Genomic DNA, 14,764 nt, shown 5'->3' with positions numbered 1-14,764 from the left:
GGCAGGGTAGATAGAGAGAAATATTTCCCATATCATTAAGGGGTCAATAGCCAAACACCACAGTTTGAAGGAGCAGGGAGTTTCTGTGGCAATTCGAGGAAATGATTTTAAACACAGAGGGCTGTGGTTTTGGGAACTCACTGCCTGAGTGCTGAGGGAGTGCCACACTGTCAGAGTATCATTGCTAAACCTTCCGACTGAGTGGTAAGGTGTCCAGGAAATGAATCACTTCAGGAACTCTCCAATAAGCAGAAGTGTAATAACATTAAAAACAAAGAAAGGACCACAGAAAACTCTCACCTTCAGTGTAGTTCATTCCCATTCTACTACCTCATCCCCCTTGACTGCTCCCAGTGCAAGGCTTGCAATATTTAGTGTAGTTTCTCAGCCGAACCAGAGCTATCTGCAGATGGTTGAAGCTGTGATGTTAGTGCCACCCTTCTGCAGTGTCACCTCCACAGAACCTCCTTCAGCAAATTCGAATGCAGACTGAACCAGGCCAAATGCCTGGCTGCAGAGGGTGAAACAGGAACCCTCTCACTCTCTCATCAGGAGGTAAGTTCCTTGTTAAACTCCAACCTGGCCACAAAGAGAAACAATGATGCAAGGTGTCACTCCAGTCAGTCCTGGGTTACTCCCATGTCTAGTTCTACACACACTCCCTCCCTCTACCCCCCCCTATTACAGACACAAACACAAACACACATATTACATTATAAACACACACAGACACAGTTTCTCACACCACCCCGCACCCCAATTCCCCCCCAACCCTCCTGCACCTACCCCCCTTTCCGCCCTCGCCCTCCACCACAGTTCACTCTCCCTCACCTCAGGTTCCTCTGATCACCGGAGAATCACGTGAGTTGTTCAGGTCACGTGCTGGTCACAGTGTTTGGAGACGGTGCGGGAACCGCGCGTGCCCAATATCATCTTGTGACCATTAGAGCGGGGGCCGCCATTTTTAATACAGGCAGCGTACACCGCCCTCTGGCGGAGGAGCATTTTCATCCCTTCCCTCCATCCTCCCTCCCACCCTCACACACTCCATCCTCACTCTCTCCATCCTCCCTCCCACCCTCACACACTCCAGATTCAATCCCTCCACTCTCCCTCCCTCCCTCACACACTCCATCCTCACTCTCTCCATCCTCCCTCCCACCCTCACACACTCCATCTTCACTCTCTCCATCCTCCCTCCCACCCTCACACACTCCAGATTCAATCCCTCCACTCTCCCTCCCTCCCTCATACACTCCATCCTCCCTCCCACCCTCACACTCCATCTTCACTCCCTCCACCCTCCCTCACACACTCCATCCTCCCTCCCTCCATCCTTCCGCACTCCCTCACACACTCCATCCTCTCTCTCCACCCTCCATCACACACTCCATCCTCACTCCCTCCACCCACCCTCCCTCCCTTACATCCTCCATCCGTCCACCCTCCCTCCCTCACACACCCTCCATTCCTCACTCCCTCCCTCATACATCCTCCATCCCTCACACACTCCATCTTCACTCCATCCATCCTCGTTCCTTCCATCCTCCTTCCCTCACTCCCTCCCTCCATCCTCCCTCACACACTCCATCCTCCCTCCCTCCATCCTTCCTCATTCCCTCACACACTCCATCCTCTCCCCCTCCACCCCTAGACCCTCCACTGTCACTCACTCCAACTTTATTCCATTCATCCTCACTCCCTCCATCCTATCCCCTCCACTCCCAGACCCACGCTCATTCCTTCCACCCGCACTCCCTCCAACCTAAGCCCCTCCATCCTTCCCCTCTATCCTAACAACCTCCACCCTCACTCCTTCACTGTCATTCCACCTTCACTCCCTCGACCCTCACCTCCTCCACCGTCATGTTTCACATTTCCTTTGGTCCATGTCAAGCCCACTGTGCTGGCTAGTTCTGTAACAAAGGAGTTCTATGAAGCTTTAAACTAATTAGTGAGGGGTTGGAGGCAAGTATTTTTTTAAAAATCAAATCGAAATGATTGAACAGTAGTGCAGCGTAGCAAAACCAGAAGCAGATGGCCTAAAAGTACTAATAAAGTACTTCCACCACCTCTAGCGAGATGCCACCAATTCTCAATGAACACTGATTCATTACCCACAATACCATTAAGTCCAATCTTAATTCCCCACCCTCCCTAGTCCACATTCCAAAGGCATCGTTCTCTCTGGGACTCCCTGGTCCACACTTCCCTTACCCCAGACAGCACACCCCCCCCCACCCCCACAGCACCTTCCTCTGAAACCAGCGAAGGTGCAACACCTGCCCATTTATCCCCTCCCTCCCGAGTATCCAAGGGCCCAAACATACCTTCCAGGTGAAGCGACACCTCACCTGCACGTCCCAGAATCTGGTCTACTGCATTCGCTGCTCACAATGTGGCCTCCTCTACACTGGGGAAACGAAGCGTAGACTTGGCGACCACTTTGCAGAAATCTACGTGCTGCTTGCAAAACAGACCCTGAACTACCTGTCGCCTGCCACTTCAATACACCACCCTGCTCCCTGGCCAACATCTCTGTCTCTGGCTTGCTGCAGTGTTCCAGCGAAGCCCAGTGCAAGTTGGAAGAGCCACATTTTCCGCCTGGGGACCCTGCAGCCCTCCGGACTCAATATCGAGCTCAATAATTTTAGGGCCTAAACTCTCCCATGTCCCAGCTCCCCCACCCCACACACGGGGCCTTGTTGCCACACAGCCTGCCACTACACACCCCTTGTTATTAGTCACTCACAGTCCCCATTAAGGGACATTCTGAAAAACGAAACACAACCAACCAGAGTTTATTGTCAAAAAAGGCAAGAATTGTGTTTGCTGCAAAGCTGGAGAAACTCAGCAGCTCCGACACCATCTGTGGAGAGAGAAAACAGTGAGGTAACAAAGTGTGAGGCTGGATGAACACAGCAGGCCAAGCAGCATCTCAGGAGCACAAAAGCTGACGTTTCGGGCCTAGACGTTGAGGTCCAGTGACTCTTCTTCAGAACCAACAGAGTAACATGGTATTGTCAAGAGAAAATCAAATTTTCTAGAGTTCTTTGAAGATTTAATATAAAGGGGAACCAGTAGATATAGTGCATTTGATTTTAGAACAGGTTTGATGTGGTGCCACATAAAAAATTATTGGACTTAATGGTTTTGTGGGTAATGTATTAACGTAAATTGAGAATTAGTTAACAAACGGAAGACAGTGCATCCAGATTACTGGGTCTACATCCTCCGTCCTCACTCCCTTCATCCTCAGACCCAACATCCTCACTTCCTTCATCTCCATTCCCTCTATCCTTGCACTCTCTGCATTGTCACACCATTCATCGTCATTCCTTTCCTCACCTTCCTCCATCCTCAATCCCTCACACACACACACACACACTCCCATCTCTCCCTCCATGCCCACTTGCTCACTCACGCACTCACTCTTATCCCTCCCTCCATCCTCATTTCCTCCCTCCATCTTTACTTCCTCCCTCACAGACTCCCTCTCATCCCTCCCTCCACCTTCACACATTCACTCCCACCCTCACTATCTCGAACCTCACACTCCATCTCTCATTTCCCCATCCTCTCTCCAATCTTCACTCTTTCCCTCATACTTTCCCCAATCTCACTCCCTCCCTCACATGCGACCCCTATTCCCCCCTTGTTCATGGTTTCCCTCACACTCACTCCCTCCCCACTTTCATTCCCCCCTCAACATTTCCTCCATTCCACTTCTTCCATCCTCACTCTCTCCACACCCATTCCTCACTCCTTCCATCTTTATTTCTTCTCTTACATTTTCTCCTCCATCACACCCCTTTATCACACCCTCACACTCACTCTCCCTCTCATCCTCATCCCTCCCTCCCACATACACCCCCTCCCACAGACACATACACTCTCTCTCTCCATTGCAAACACAGGCACACACATATACACACTCTCCCTTCCCCCTTAAACACACACACTCTCTCTCCCTCATTGACGTGCGCACATACACACACACACACACTCCCCCCACCATTTACTCTCTCTCTCACTCACACACACACACACACACATACACACACCACACACACTCTCCCCCCACCATTTACTCTCTCTCTCACTCACACACACACACACACATACACACACCACACACACTCTCCCCCCACCATTTACTCTCTCTCTCACTCACACACACACACACACACACACTCTCCCCCCACCATTTACTCTCTCTCTCACTCACACACACACACACACACACTCCCCCCCCATTTACTCTCTCTCTCACTCACACACACACACACACTCTCCCCCCCCCCCATTTACTCTCTCTCTCTCACTCACACACACACACACACACACACACACACACACACACGTGAATCTATGGGATGAATTTGTATTTGCAGATACATTTTATTTTGTTCAAAAAGCACAATTTACAGACAGTCAGTCAATGTGGCATCTTGTAAATTCCAACTTTAGAAATAAAACCAGTCTGACTCCAAACCTAAACACAAACAGATTCTAAGATAACAAGGTATGGAGCTGGATGAACACAGCAGGCCAAGCAGCATCTCAGGAGCACAAAAGCTGACGTTTCAGGCCTAGATGAAGGGTCTAGGCCCGAAACGTCAGCTTTTGCGCTCCTGAGATGCTGCTTGGCCTGCTGTGTTCATCCAGCTTCACACTTGGTTATCTTGGATTCTCCAGCATCTGCAGTTCCCATTAGGTCTCACAAACAGATTCGAAACAAGGCCTCACACCTAACATGTATTGTCTGACCTAAAATGTCCCTTCTTCCTTACAATGATAAAACCTTTAGTTTTCTCAGGACAGTGACTTGAAAAGAATGCGGGGATTTACATGTGCCTATTAATCAATTAAAACCTTCCAACTGATTAAAGATTTAACAGCACCTTAGATATATTTAATATATCCTCAGCAATGGCATGACCTTTGACCTTTTACTTATAAAATCAGTGTCTAATACTACTGGCTGACCCTTAGTAGACAAAGGATGGTAGTGGATGGAAAATATTCAACATGGTGCTCAGTTATGAGTGGTGTACCACAAGGATCTGTTCTGGGTCCTCTTCTATTTGTGATTTTTGTGAATGATTTGGATGAAGGAGTGGAAGGGTGGATTAGCAAGTTCACAGACGATACAAAAGTGGATTGAGTTGTGTACAGTGCGGAGAGCTGTTCTAGGTTACAAAGGGACATTGATAGGATGCAGAGCTGGGTTGAAAAGTGGCAGATGGAGTTTAACCCTGAAAAGTGTGAGGTGATTCATTTTGGAAGGACAAACTTGAAAGCAGGATACAGGGTTAATGGAAAGATTCTTGGCAGTGTTGAGGAGCAGAGGGATCTTGGGGTTCATGCCCACAGTTCCCTGAAAGCTGCCACCCAGGTGGATAGACTTGTTAAGAAGGCATATGGTGCGTTAGCTTTCATTAATAGAGGGATTGAGTTCAAGAGCAGTGAAGTTATGCTCCAGCTATACAAAAGCCTGGTTCGGCCGTATCTGGAGTATTGTGTCCAGTTCTGGTCACCAAATTACAGGAAAGATGTGGAAGCGTTGGAAAAGGTGCAGAGGAGATTTACCAGGAAGTTGCCTGGAATGGAGGGAAGGTCTGACGAGGAAAGGTTGAGAGAGCCAGGGCTTTTCTCTTTAGAACGACAAAAGATGAGAGGTGACTTGATAGAGGTGTACAAAATGATCAGAGGTGTAGATAAGTGGACAGCCAGAGACTTTTTCCTCGGGTGGAGATAACTATTACAAGGGGACATAGTTTTAAAGTGAAAGGAGGTAGATATCGGGGAGATGTCAGAGGTAGGTTCTTTACTCAGAGAGTGGTAGGGGCGTGGAGTGCATTGCCGGAGAGGGTAGTGGAGTTGGCCTCATTAGGGGCATTTAAGCGGCTATTAGATAGGCATATGGCTGATAGTATAAGGTAGGGGTGGAGGTTAGATAGACCTGAGGATTAGGGTAAAAGTTCGGCACAACATAGTGGGCCGAAGGGCCTGCACTGTGCTGTACTGTTTTATGTTCTACCTCTCTCACTAACACCTGCACAAGGTCGGAGGCTGTGAAAGCTTGTGTTTTCATATAAACCAGTTGGACTATAACCAAGTGTTGTGTGATTTCTGACTTTGTCCTTCTGGAACAGTGATTAGATTGATTGTCAGAAGGCAAGCGAGTGCATATTCAGAGATAGTAAGAACTGCTGATGCAGGAGTCGGAGATAACACAGTGCGGAGCTGGAGGAACACAGCAGGCCAGGCAGTGTCAGGGAAGCAGGAAAATTGAGGTTTCAGGCCGGGACCCATATTTACACTGATCAGTTTACAACAAGAGAGGAAATATTAAAGACAATTCGCATTGTTTTCAGTTCACAGGAATATAGAACTGAGAAACATTTTAATTCAGCTCCAAAAGCACCGGGGTTAAGTGCACAAGCAAATACAGTTTCTGGAAGCAGTTCCTAGACAGAATTCAGGGCAGGTCAGGGGTCTAGTCACCTGAGTAGAGTGGTTTAAGTTGTGAATCTTCAAACTAGGGGGGTTTGGCCAGAAATCTGAAGTTTATTATACTTGAGAAAGTTTAGGCTGTTAAATTTGTGAAAAACTCATTGGCAGCAGAATTAGAAAGAGTGGACTGAGTTATCTTCAAACTAGGGGGGTTTGGCCAGAAATCTGAAGTTTATTATACTTGAGAAAGTTTAGGCTGTTAAATTTGTGAAAAACTCATTGGCAGCAGAATTAGAAAGAGTGGACTGAGTTATCTTCATTGTATATATCAAGGAAACTATCACAGCCGTCTGTGACCCATCAGATACATTCATGGGATGAGGGTGTCACTGGCTGGTCCAGCATTTATTGCCCATCCCTAATTGCCCAGAGGGCAGTTAAGAGTCATCCACATTTGCTGTGGGCCTGGAGTCACATGTAGGCCAGACCAGGTGAGGTTGGCAGAGATAATGGGAACTGCAGGTGCTGGAGAATCTGAGATAACAAAGTGTGAAGCTGGATGAACATCCAGGCCAAGCAGCATCTTAGGAGGAGGAAAGCTGACGTTTCGGGCCTAAGTTTCTGATGAAGGGTCTAGACCCGAAACATTAGCTTTTGTGTTCCTAAGATGCTGCTTGGCCTGCTGTGCTCATCCAGCTTCACACTTTGTTATCCAGAAAAAGATGGCAGTTTCCTTCCCTAAAGGACATTACTGAACCAGATGGGGTTTTCCCCAACAATCAACAATGGGTTCATGGTCATCATTAGGCTCTTATTTCTAGATTTTCATTAAATTCAAATTCCACTTTCTGCTGTGGTGGGATTTGAACCCAGGCCCCCAGAACATTACCTTCCTAACACTGAAACAGTCCACGTTCAAATGCAGCAAGATCTGGACAATATCCAGGCTTCGATACAAACGTGGCAGGGAAAATTCATGCCACACTATGACCATATCCAATAAGAGACAATCTAATCATTGCCCCTTGACATTCAATGGTGTTACCATCTTGAATCCCCCACTATCAACATCCTGGGTGTTATCATTGACCAGAAACTCAACTGGACTCACCACATTAACACAGCGACTACAAGAGCAGGCCAGAAGCTGGGAATACTGCAGCGAGTAACTCACCTCCTGACTCCCCAAAGCCTGTCCCACCATCTACAAGGCACAAGTCAGGAGTGTGATGGGATACTCCCCACTTGCCTGGATGAGGTCAGCCCCAATAACACTCACGGAACTTGACACCATCCAGGACAAAGCAGCTGCTTGATTGGCACCACATCCAGAAACATCCCACTCCCTCCACCACTGACACTCAGTAGCAGCAGTGTGTACTATCTACAAGATGCACAGCAGAAATTCACCAAAGATCCTCAGACAGCACCTTCCAGACCCACGACCACTTCCATCTAGAAGGGCAAGGGCAGCTGATACATGGGAATAGTACCCCCTGCAAGTTCGACTCCGAGCCACTCACCATCCTGACTCGGAACTACATCGCCGTTCCTTCAGTGTCGCTGGGACAGAATCCTGGAATTCCCTCCCTGATGGCATTGTGGGGTCAACCCACAGCAGATGGACTACAGCAGTTCAAGAAGGCAGCTCACCCCACCCTCTCAAGGGGCAACTAGGGACAGGCAATAACTGCTGGGCCCAGCCAGCGACGCCCACATTGCATGAATGAATGAAATACTTTAACAGGAAGAATAAAAAAGCAGCATCTTATTTAAATGGAGAGAACTCTTGAGTTGCCGAGGCATCTGGCTTTCCTGGGACATAGGCCTATAGTCAGTGTGCAAGTACAGTTTGGAAGGCAAATGCAATGTTGTTGTTTATTCCGAGGTGAATGGAATGTAAAGTTGGGAAGTTTTATTGCCGCTGTTTGGGACATTGCTGGTCAGGCCAGAGATTATTGTCCAGAGGGCAGTTGAGAGTCAACCACATTGCCACAAGTAGGGATGAACAGATTTCCTTCCCTAAAAGGCAGTAGTGAACCAGATGGGTTACATGGTCACTATTAAACGAGGCTTTCATTCGAAGATAAGTAGGAACATAGAACATAGAAAAGTACAGCAAAGTACAGGCTCTTTGGCCCACAATGTTGTGCCGTGGAATAATCCTAATTCAAAAATAAAATAACCTAACCTACTTTCCCCTCAATTCACTGCTGTCCATGTGCATGTCCAGCAGTCGCTTAAATGTCACTAATGTCTCCGCTTCCACGACTACCACTGGTAAACTATTCCATGCGCTCACAACTCTCTGAGTGAAGAACCTCCCTCTGACGTCTCCTCTATACCTTCCTCCTAACACCTTAAAACTATGAGCCCTCGTGGCAGTCAATCCTGCCCTGGGGAAAAGTATCTGGCTATCGACTCTATCCATGCCTCTCATTACCTTGTACAACTCGATCAGATCACCTCTCTTCCTCCTTCTCTCCAGAGAGAAAAGTCCGAGCTCAGTCAACCTCTCCTCGTAAGACAAGCCCTCCAGTCCAGGCAGCATCCTGGTAAACCTCCTTTGCACCCTCTCCAAAGCCTCTACATCTTTCCTATAATAGGACGACCCAGAACTGGACACAATATTCCAAGTGTGGTCTCACCAGGGTTTTGTAGAGCAGCAGCATAACCTCGCGGCTCTTAAACTCGAACCCCCTGTTAATGAAAGCCAAAACACCATATGCTTTCTTAACAACCTTATCCACTTGGGTGGCAACTTTGAGGGAGCTATGCACTTGAACACCAAGATCCCGCTGTTCCTCCACACTGCCGAGAATCCTGCCTTTAATCCTATATTCAGCAGTTAAGTTCGACCTTCCAAAATGCATCACTTCGCATTTATCCAGGTTGAACTCCATCTGCCATTTCTCAGCCCAGCTCTGCATTCTGTCAATGTCTCGCTGAAGCCTGCAATAGCCCTCGATACTATCAACGGCACCGCCAACCTTTGTGTCATCAGCAAACATACTAACCCACCCCTCAACCTCCTCATCCAAGTCATTCATAAAAACTACAAAGAGCAGAGGCTCAAGAACAGACCCCTCCAGGATGCCACTCAGCACTGACCTCCAGGCAGAATACTTACCATCTACAACCACTCTCTGCCTCCTGTCAGCCAACCAATTCTGAATCTAGACAGCCAAATCACCCTGTATCCCATACCTCCTGACTTTATGAACGAGCCTGCCGTGGGGAACCTTATCAAATGCCTTGCTGAAGTCCATGTACACCACATCAACTGCTCGACCCTCGTCAACCTGTCTCGTGACCTCCTCAAAGAACTCAATAAGATTTGTAAGGCATGACCTGCCCCTCACAAAGCCATGCTAACTTCCTTTAATTATGCTATGCTTTTCCAAATAGTCATAAATCCTATCCCTCAGAATTCTTTCCAAAACTTTGCTGACCACAGACGTAAGACTGACTGGTCTGTAATTTCCAGGGATTTCCCTATTCCCTTTCTTGAAAAGAGGAACAACATTTGCCTCCCTCCAATCTTCCGGTACAAGTCCCATGGAGAGTGAGGAAGCAAAGATCTTCACCAGCGGCTTAGCAACCTCCTTTCTCGCTTCCTGGAGCAACCTAGGATAAATCTGGTCTGGCCCTGGGGACTTATCAATCTTAATGTTTGCCAAAGTTCCAGCATATCAACTTCCTCAAACTTGATCTGTTCAAGTCTGTTTTCCTGCTCCTCAAAGTTCTCATTCATAACAAGGTCCCTTTCCTTAGTGAAAACCGAAGCAAAAAACTCATTTAGGGCTTCCCCTATCTGTTCAGACTCCATGCACAAGTTCCCTACGCTATCCCTGATCGGCCCTACCTTCTCCCTGATCATTCTCTTATTCCTCACATATGAGTAAAATGCCTTCGGGTTCTCCCTAATCCTTCCTGCCAAGCCTTTTTCCTGCCCCCTCCTGGCCCTCCTCAGTCCACTTTTGAGCTCCTTCCGAGCAAGCCTGTAATCCTCTAAAGCTGTGCTAGACCCTTGCTTCCTTCACCTTACGTACGCTGCCTTTTTCTTTTTGACAAGAAGCACCTCTGTACCCATCATCCAAGGGTCCTTAATCTTACCCCTTTTTACTTGTCTCAGAGGAACAAATTTATACATCACTCGCAACAACTGCTCCTTAAACAGCCTCCACATGTCTGCTGTGCCCTTTCTGTGGAACAATTGCTCCCAATCTGTACTTCCCAACTCCTGCTTGATAGTGTCATTGTTTCCTTGCATCTATTGGAACAGCATACTATTAGAATTTTGTTTCTGTTCAGGAATAGTTAGTAGTTAAGGGGGAACAGTTTAGTTTGTTAGTAGTTCTATTAATTTGTTCACTGTTAAGAGTTAGGTAAATAAATTGTTACTTGTTGATTATAGAGTGGCTGTTAGGAGTTCATTTCAGTTAACCATTAGCAATTGAATCCAAATTTCACCGTCTGCCATGATGGGATGTGAACCCAGGTTCCCCAGAACATTAGCCTGGGCTGTGGGTTAGTAATCCAGCGACATTACCACTACACCATCACCTCCCATTGTGGTATAGCTCTGTCTTCTTCCTTAAAATAAAATATATAATCACTTTGAAATCAGTTCAGACAAGGTTCGCTGCAATGATAACTGGAATGAAAGAGAAGATGAAGAGAAGGTTGAACAGATTAAGCCTATAGGCTCGAACTTTCGTAGAATGAGAGTTGATCTTACTGAAACTTGCTGAGGAAGTTATGAGGAAGGGTCACCGGACCTGAAATGTTAACTCTGGCTTCTGTCTTCACAGATACTGCCAGACCTGCCAAGCTTTTCCAGCAACTTCTGTGTTTGCCTTTTATTGGGAGTTGTATGTTTTGAGGGGACTAGATAGGGCAAATACCCAGATGAGACTGAAACTAGGGAATATAGTTACAAAATAAGACAGAGATTAGGAGAATTTGGCAGAATTGAGAAGTGCAGAATTCTCTTCACCAGAAAGCAGTGCAGACTGAATTTTCAAACTAATGCACGGCGAATGGAATATAATGTAGTGTGAGATTATCCATTTCCTTCAGAGGAAACAAAGGGGCAGAGCTTTTCTGGAATGGCCTGTTTGGAAAATGTTGATGCCCATAGGTGTCACTCTTATATATCACTGAAAGCTAGTGTACAGCTGCAGCAAGAAACCCCTCTAGATTTTGGAATGTGGACTTGGAGATTTTTTAAAAAGTCTGCAGGCAGCAGCAGATGCATGGAGGGTTGCTAAAAGTGAAACATTGTTCAAAAGGCTACACTGTTAGCAGGCAAAGCTGCATTTTCACTGAGTCAACAGGTCTTTAAATTTAGCCAATGAATTTAAACCAGGCCCAAGATACCAAAGCTCAATTAAATTTAAATCTGGTGGTTCGACAACCTCAGACCAATCCTATCGTAAGACATTTAATAGGTCATCAAGGGTATAAAAGAAGAGGGTATTTGAAAATCGGGCTGAGAACAAACTTTCATCTGTGAAGAGAACAGCTCTCAACAGCCATCAGCTCTAAGGAAAGATAAAATCACTTGGCTCTCACAGAACCCGCTAAGATCTCAGAGGAAGATTCAGCTATATAAAGGCACAACAGTATTTTCAGCTAATATTCCCTCACAAGAATTTGACGGAGGAAGGTATTCCTGGCTGGAGGAGAGCGGAGAAGCAAGGAACATTCCAGAAGACTAATCCTGGCTGTAGTTTTGAGAGATTAAGCTTTAATTTATTTTTTAAATTAGTTTGGTTTGTATACATAAGACTCATATTTATTGGCATTTTAAACAGCATATCATTAGAATTTTGTTTCTATTCAGGAATAGTTAGTAGTTAAGGGGGATCTGTTTGGTTTGTTAGTAGTTCTATTAATTTGTTCACTGTTAGAGTTAAATAAATAAACTGTTACTTGTTGATCATAGAGTGACTGTTAGCAGTTCATTTAATTTAACCTCTCCTTTATAACAGATTGGGGTGGGGGTGCAGGCAAGGGGGGGTTCTAACTCTTTTCTTCACACTTCCTTCAACAGATTGTGAGGCAAGGTGAGCTCTTCTGGGTGTTTCGGTTTTAGATATCAGAGAGGGGGTCATCCCTCTGAATTGTAACACTTAGTTGCTCTTTCTGTCTGAAAATTCCCTTCCTGAGAGGAGAAATGGGACACCGCCTTCAGAGACACTTCAAAAGTGCAATGGTGAGTGAATGATCAAAATCGCTGGGACTACAACTTCATGTCATCTTCAAAGAATCCGAAGGCAACTTTAGGAAAACGCCTGATTGATATTTGCTGCCCAAGCTGGTGCCAGAACTGTGCTTCATTGAGTTCCCACTCGTAGCATTTGTGCATTGTTTTACTGCTTTGCATCTCGTTTTGTGTGTGTGTGTTTGTGTGTGTGTGTGTGTGTGTCTCTGTGTGTGTGTGTATGTGTTTGTGTGTGTGTGTGTGTGTGTGTGTGTGTGATTTTATTTTAGAAAGGGCAAGACTTTAAGTTTAGAGTTATATTTCAGCAATTTTCACTTTTTGTTGGTTAAAATTTTTTGATGCCAATAATAGTGATTTTCTTGTTAATAATATAAATCTTGTATGCATTTTTTTTAGACAGAAAGGTTAGATAGAATGGGGAATTTGGTGGTTCGATCAAATCTTCACATTTGTGACAACCCTGGGAATATTCCGACCTGATTTCCAGTGCCCTGCCCCAAGGGAATTGTGACACAATTAATTCAGAAGGCAAATGCTGTGTTAGCCTTTGTCTTGCTTCAGTTATACAGTGCACAGGCGAGACTGTATCTGGAGTATTGTGTGCAGTTCTGGTCCCCTTAAATGGAGAGAAACTGCAGAAAGTTGCAACACAGTGGGACTTCGGGATACTCGTACATGAAACACAGAAAGCTAGCACCCATAAGATGACAAGGTGTGGAGCTGGAGGAACACAGCAGGTCAGGCAGCATCAGAGGAGCAGGAACACTGATGTTTCGGGTCAGGACTCTTCTTGAGAAAATTCTCTGAATATTTTCTGAAGAAGGGTCCAGACCTGAAAAGTTAGCTTTCCCGTTCCTCTGATGCTGCCTGGCCTGCTGTGTTCATCCAGTTCTACACCTTGCTGTCTCAGACTCCAGCATCAGCAGTTCCTACTGTCTCTAAGCTAGCACCCAGGAGCAGCAAGTAGTCAGGAGGCTAATGGAATGTAGACCCTTATTTCAAGGGGTTTGGAGTATGAATGAATTAGCTTTATTGTCACATGTACTCATATGAGTACAGTAGCCACTTATAAAAGTAGGGAAGCCTTATTGCAACTGTAGAACAGAATACCCTTTAATTTGTAATGTATTCGTAAGTTTTTACAATGATGGTTTGACAACCTCAGACCAATCCTATTGTAAGACATTTAATAGGTCATCAAGGGTATAAAAGAAGAGGGTACAATGTCGTTTCTAATAGCACCAGCTTAACACCTCCCTCAGGGGAAACGGTGGCCTAGTGGTATTATCACTAGTATATTAATCCAGAGACCAAGGTAACATTCCCAGGATCCTGGTTCGAATCCCGCCATGGCAGATGGTGGAATTTGAATTCAATAAAAATATCAGGAATCTAATGATGACCATGAATCGATTGTCAGGGAGAACCCATCTGGTTCACTAATGTTTGTATAAAAAAATCTTAGGTATAATTACCTATTTACAAATGTTGGATACAAAAGACAAATAAAATGAAAAATAGTAGCATTATTTCTAATGTCTAAAAGTAAGTTAGAAATGATTTATACATAGTTAAAGGACTGTGAGAGTAACTGTGAGAGGCACTTCAGAGAAGGTTCGGTCGGTTGATCCCCAGTCTGGAGGGAATGTCTTGTTTACAAAAGCTAAACAGGTTGGGACTCTAATCACCCGAGTTTAGGAGAATGAGAGGTGATCTCATTGAAACATATCAGATCCTTTAAGGGCTTGATAGGGTCATTGCTGAGAGGATGTTTCACCTCATGGGGGAGTCCAGGACCAGAGGGCATAATCTCCGAAGATTGAGATGAGGTGGAATTTCTTCTCTCAGAGGGTTTGGAACTCCTTGCTCAGAGAGCTAAGCAGGTAGAGGCCTAGCGTGTATTTTTAAGGCTGAGATCAATGGTATCTTAATCAGTCTGGGAATCTAGGAATACGGGGAGAGGGCAGGAAAACGGACACGAGGAATGTCGCATGATCCTGTTGAATGAGTGAGTTGAATGGCCTGCTCCTGCTTCTATTTTTTACACTCTTGCCTGAGGAAGGTCATATTGCCGCA

At 45.9% G+C, this 14,764-nt stretch overlaps 1 protein-coding gene across 3 annotated transcripts in view; it reads right to left on the bottom strand.

Annotated features, from left to right (window-relative positions):
* Positions 1-873, bottom strand: part of mroh1 (maestro heat-like repeat family member 1) — a 69,124-nt gene extending 68,251 nt beyond the window's left edge. Inside the window, exons 1-2 of one of the 3 annotated variants that reach the window (XR_009443027.1) lie at positions 787-807; positions 301-579 (exon numbers count right to left, since the gene is read on the bottom strand). Coding sequence is in view for 2 of the 3 variants with exons in the window: in XM_059640611.1 (XP_059496594.1) it covers positions 301-322 (22 nt within the window). In the remaining variant the exon portion in view is untranslated. Of the gene's footprint in view, positions 1-300; positions 580-786; positions 808-831 lie in introns of those variants that run through there. The other 2 variants (XM_059640611.1, XM_059640607.1) reach the window with 2 other exon arrangements.
* Between the last annotated feature and the right edge of the window lie 13,891 nt (positions 874-14,764).

This window comes from Stegostoma tigrinum, chromosome 2, assembly GCF_030684315.1.
Source record: "Stegostoma tigrinum isolate sSteTig4 chromosome 2, sSteTig4.hap1, whole genome shotgun sequence".
In the NCBI taxonomy this organism is placed as follows: Eukaryota; Metazoa; Chordata; class Chondrichthyes; order Orectolobiformes; family Stegostomatidae; genus Stegostoma; species Stegostoma tigrinum.
Note: the sequence above shows the minus strand (reverse complement) of the source record. Positions and strands in the feature narration are given on the sequence as shown.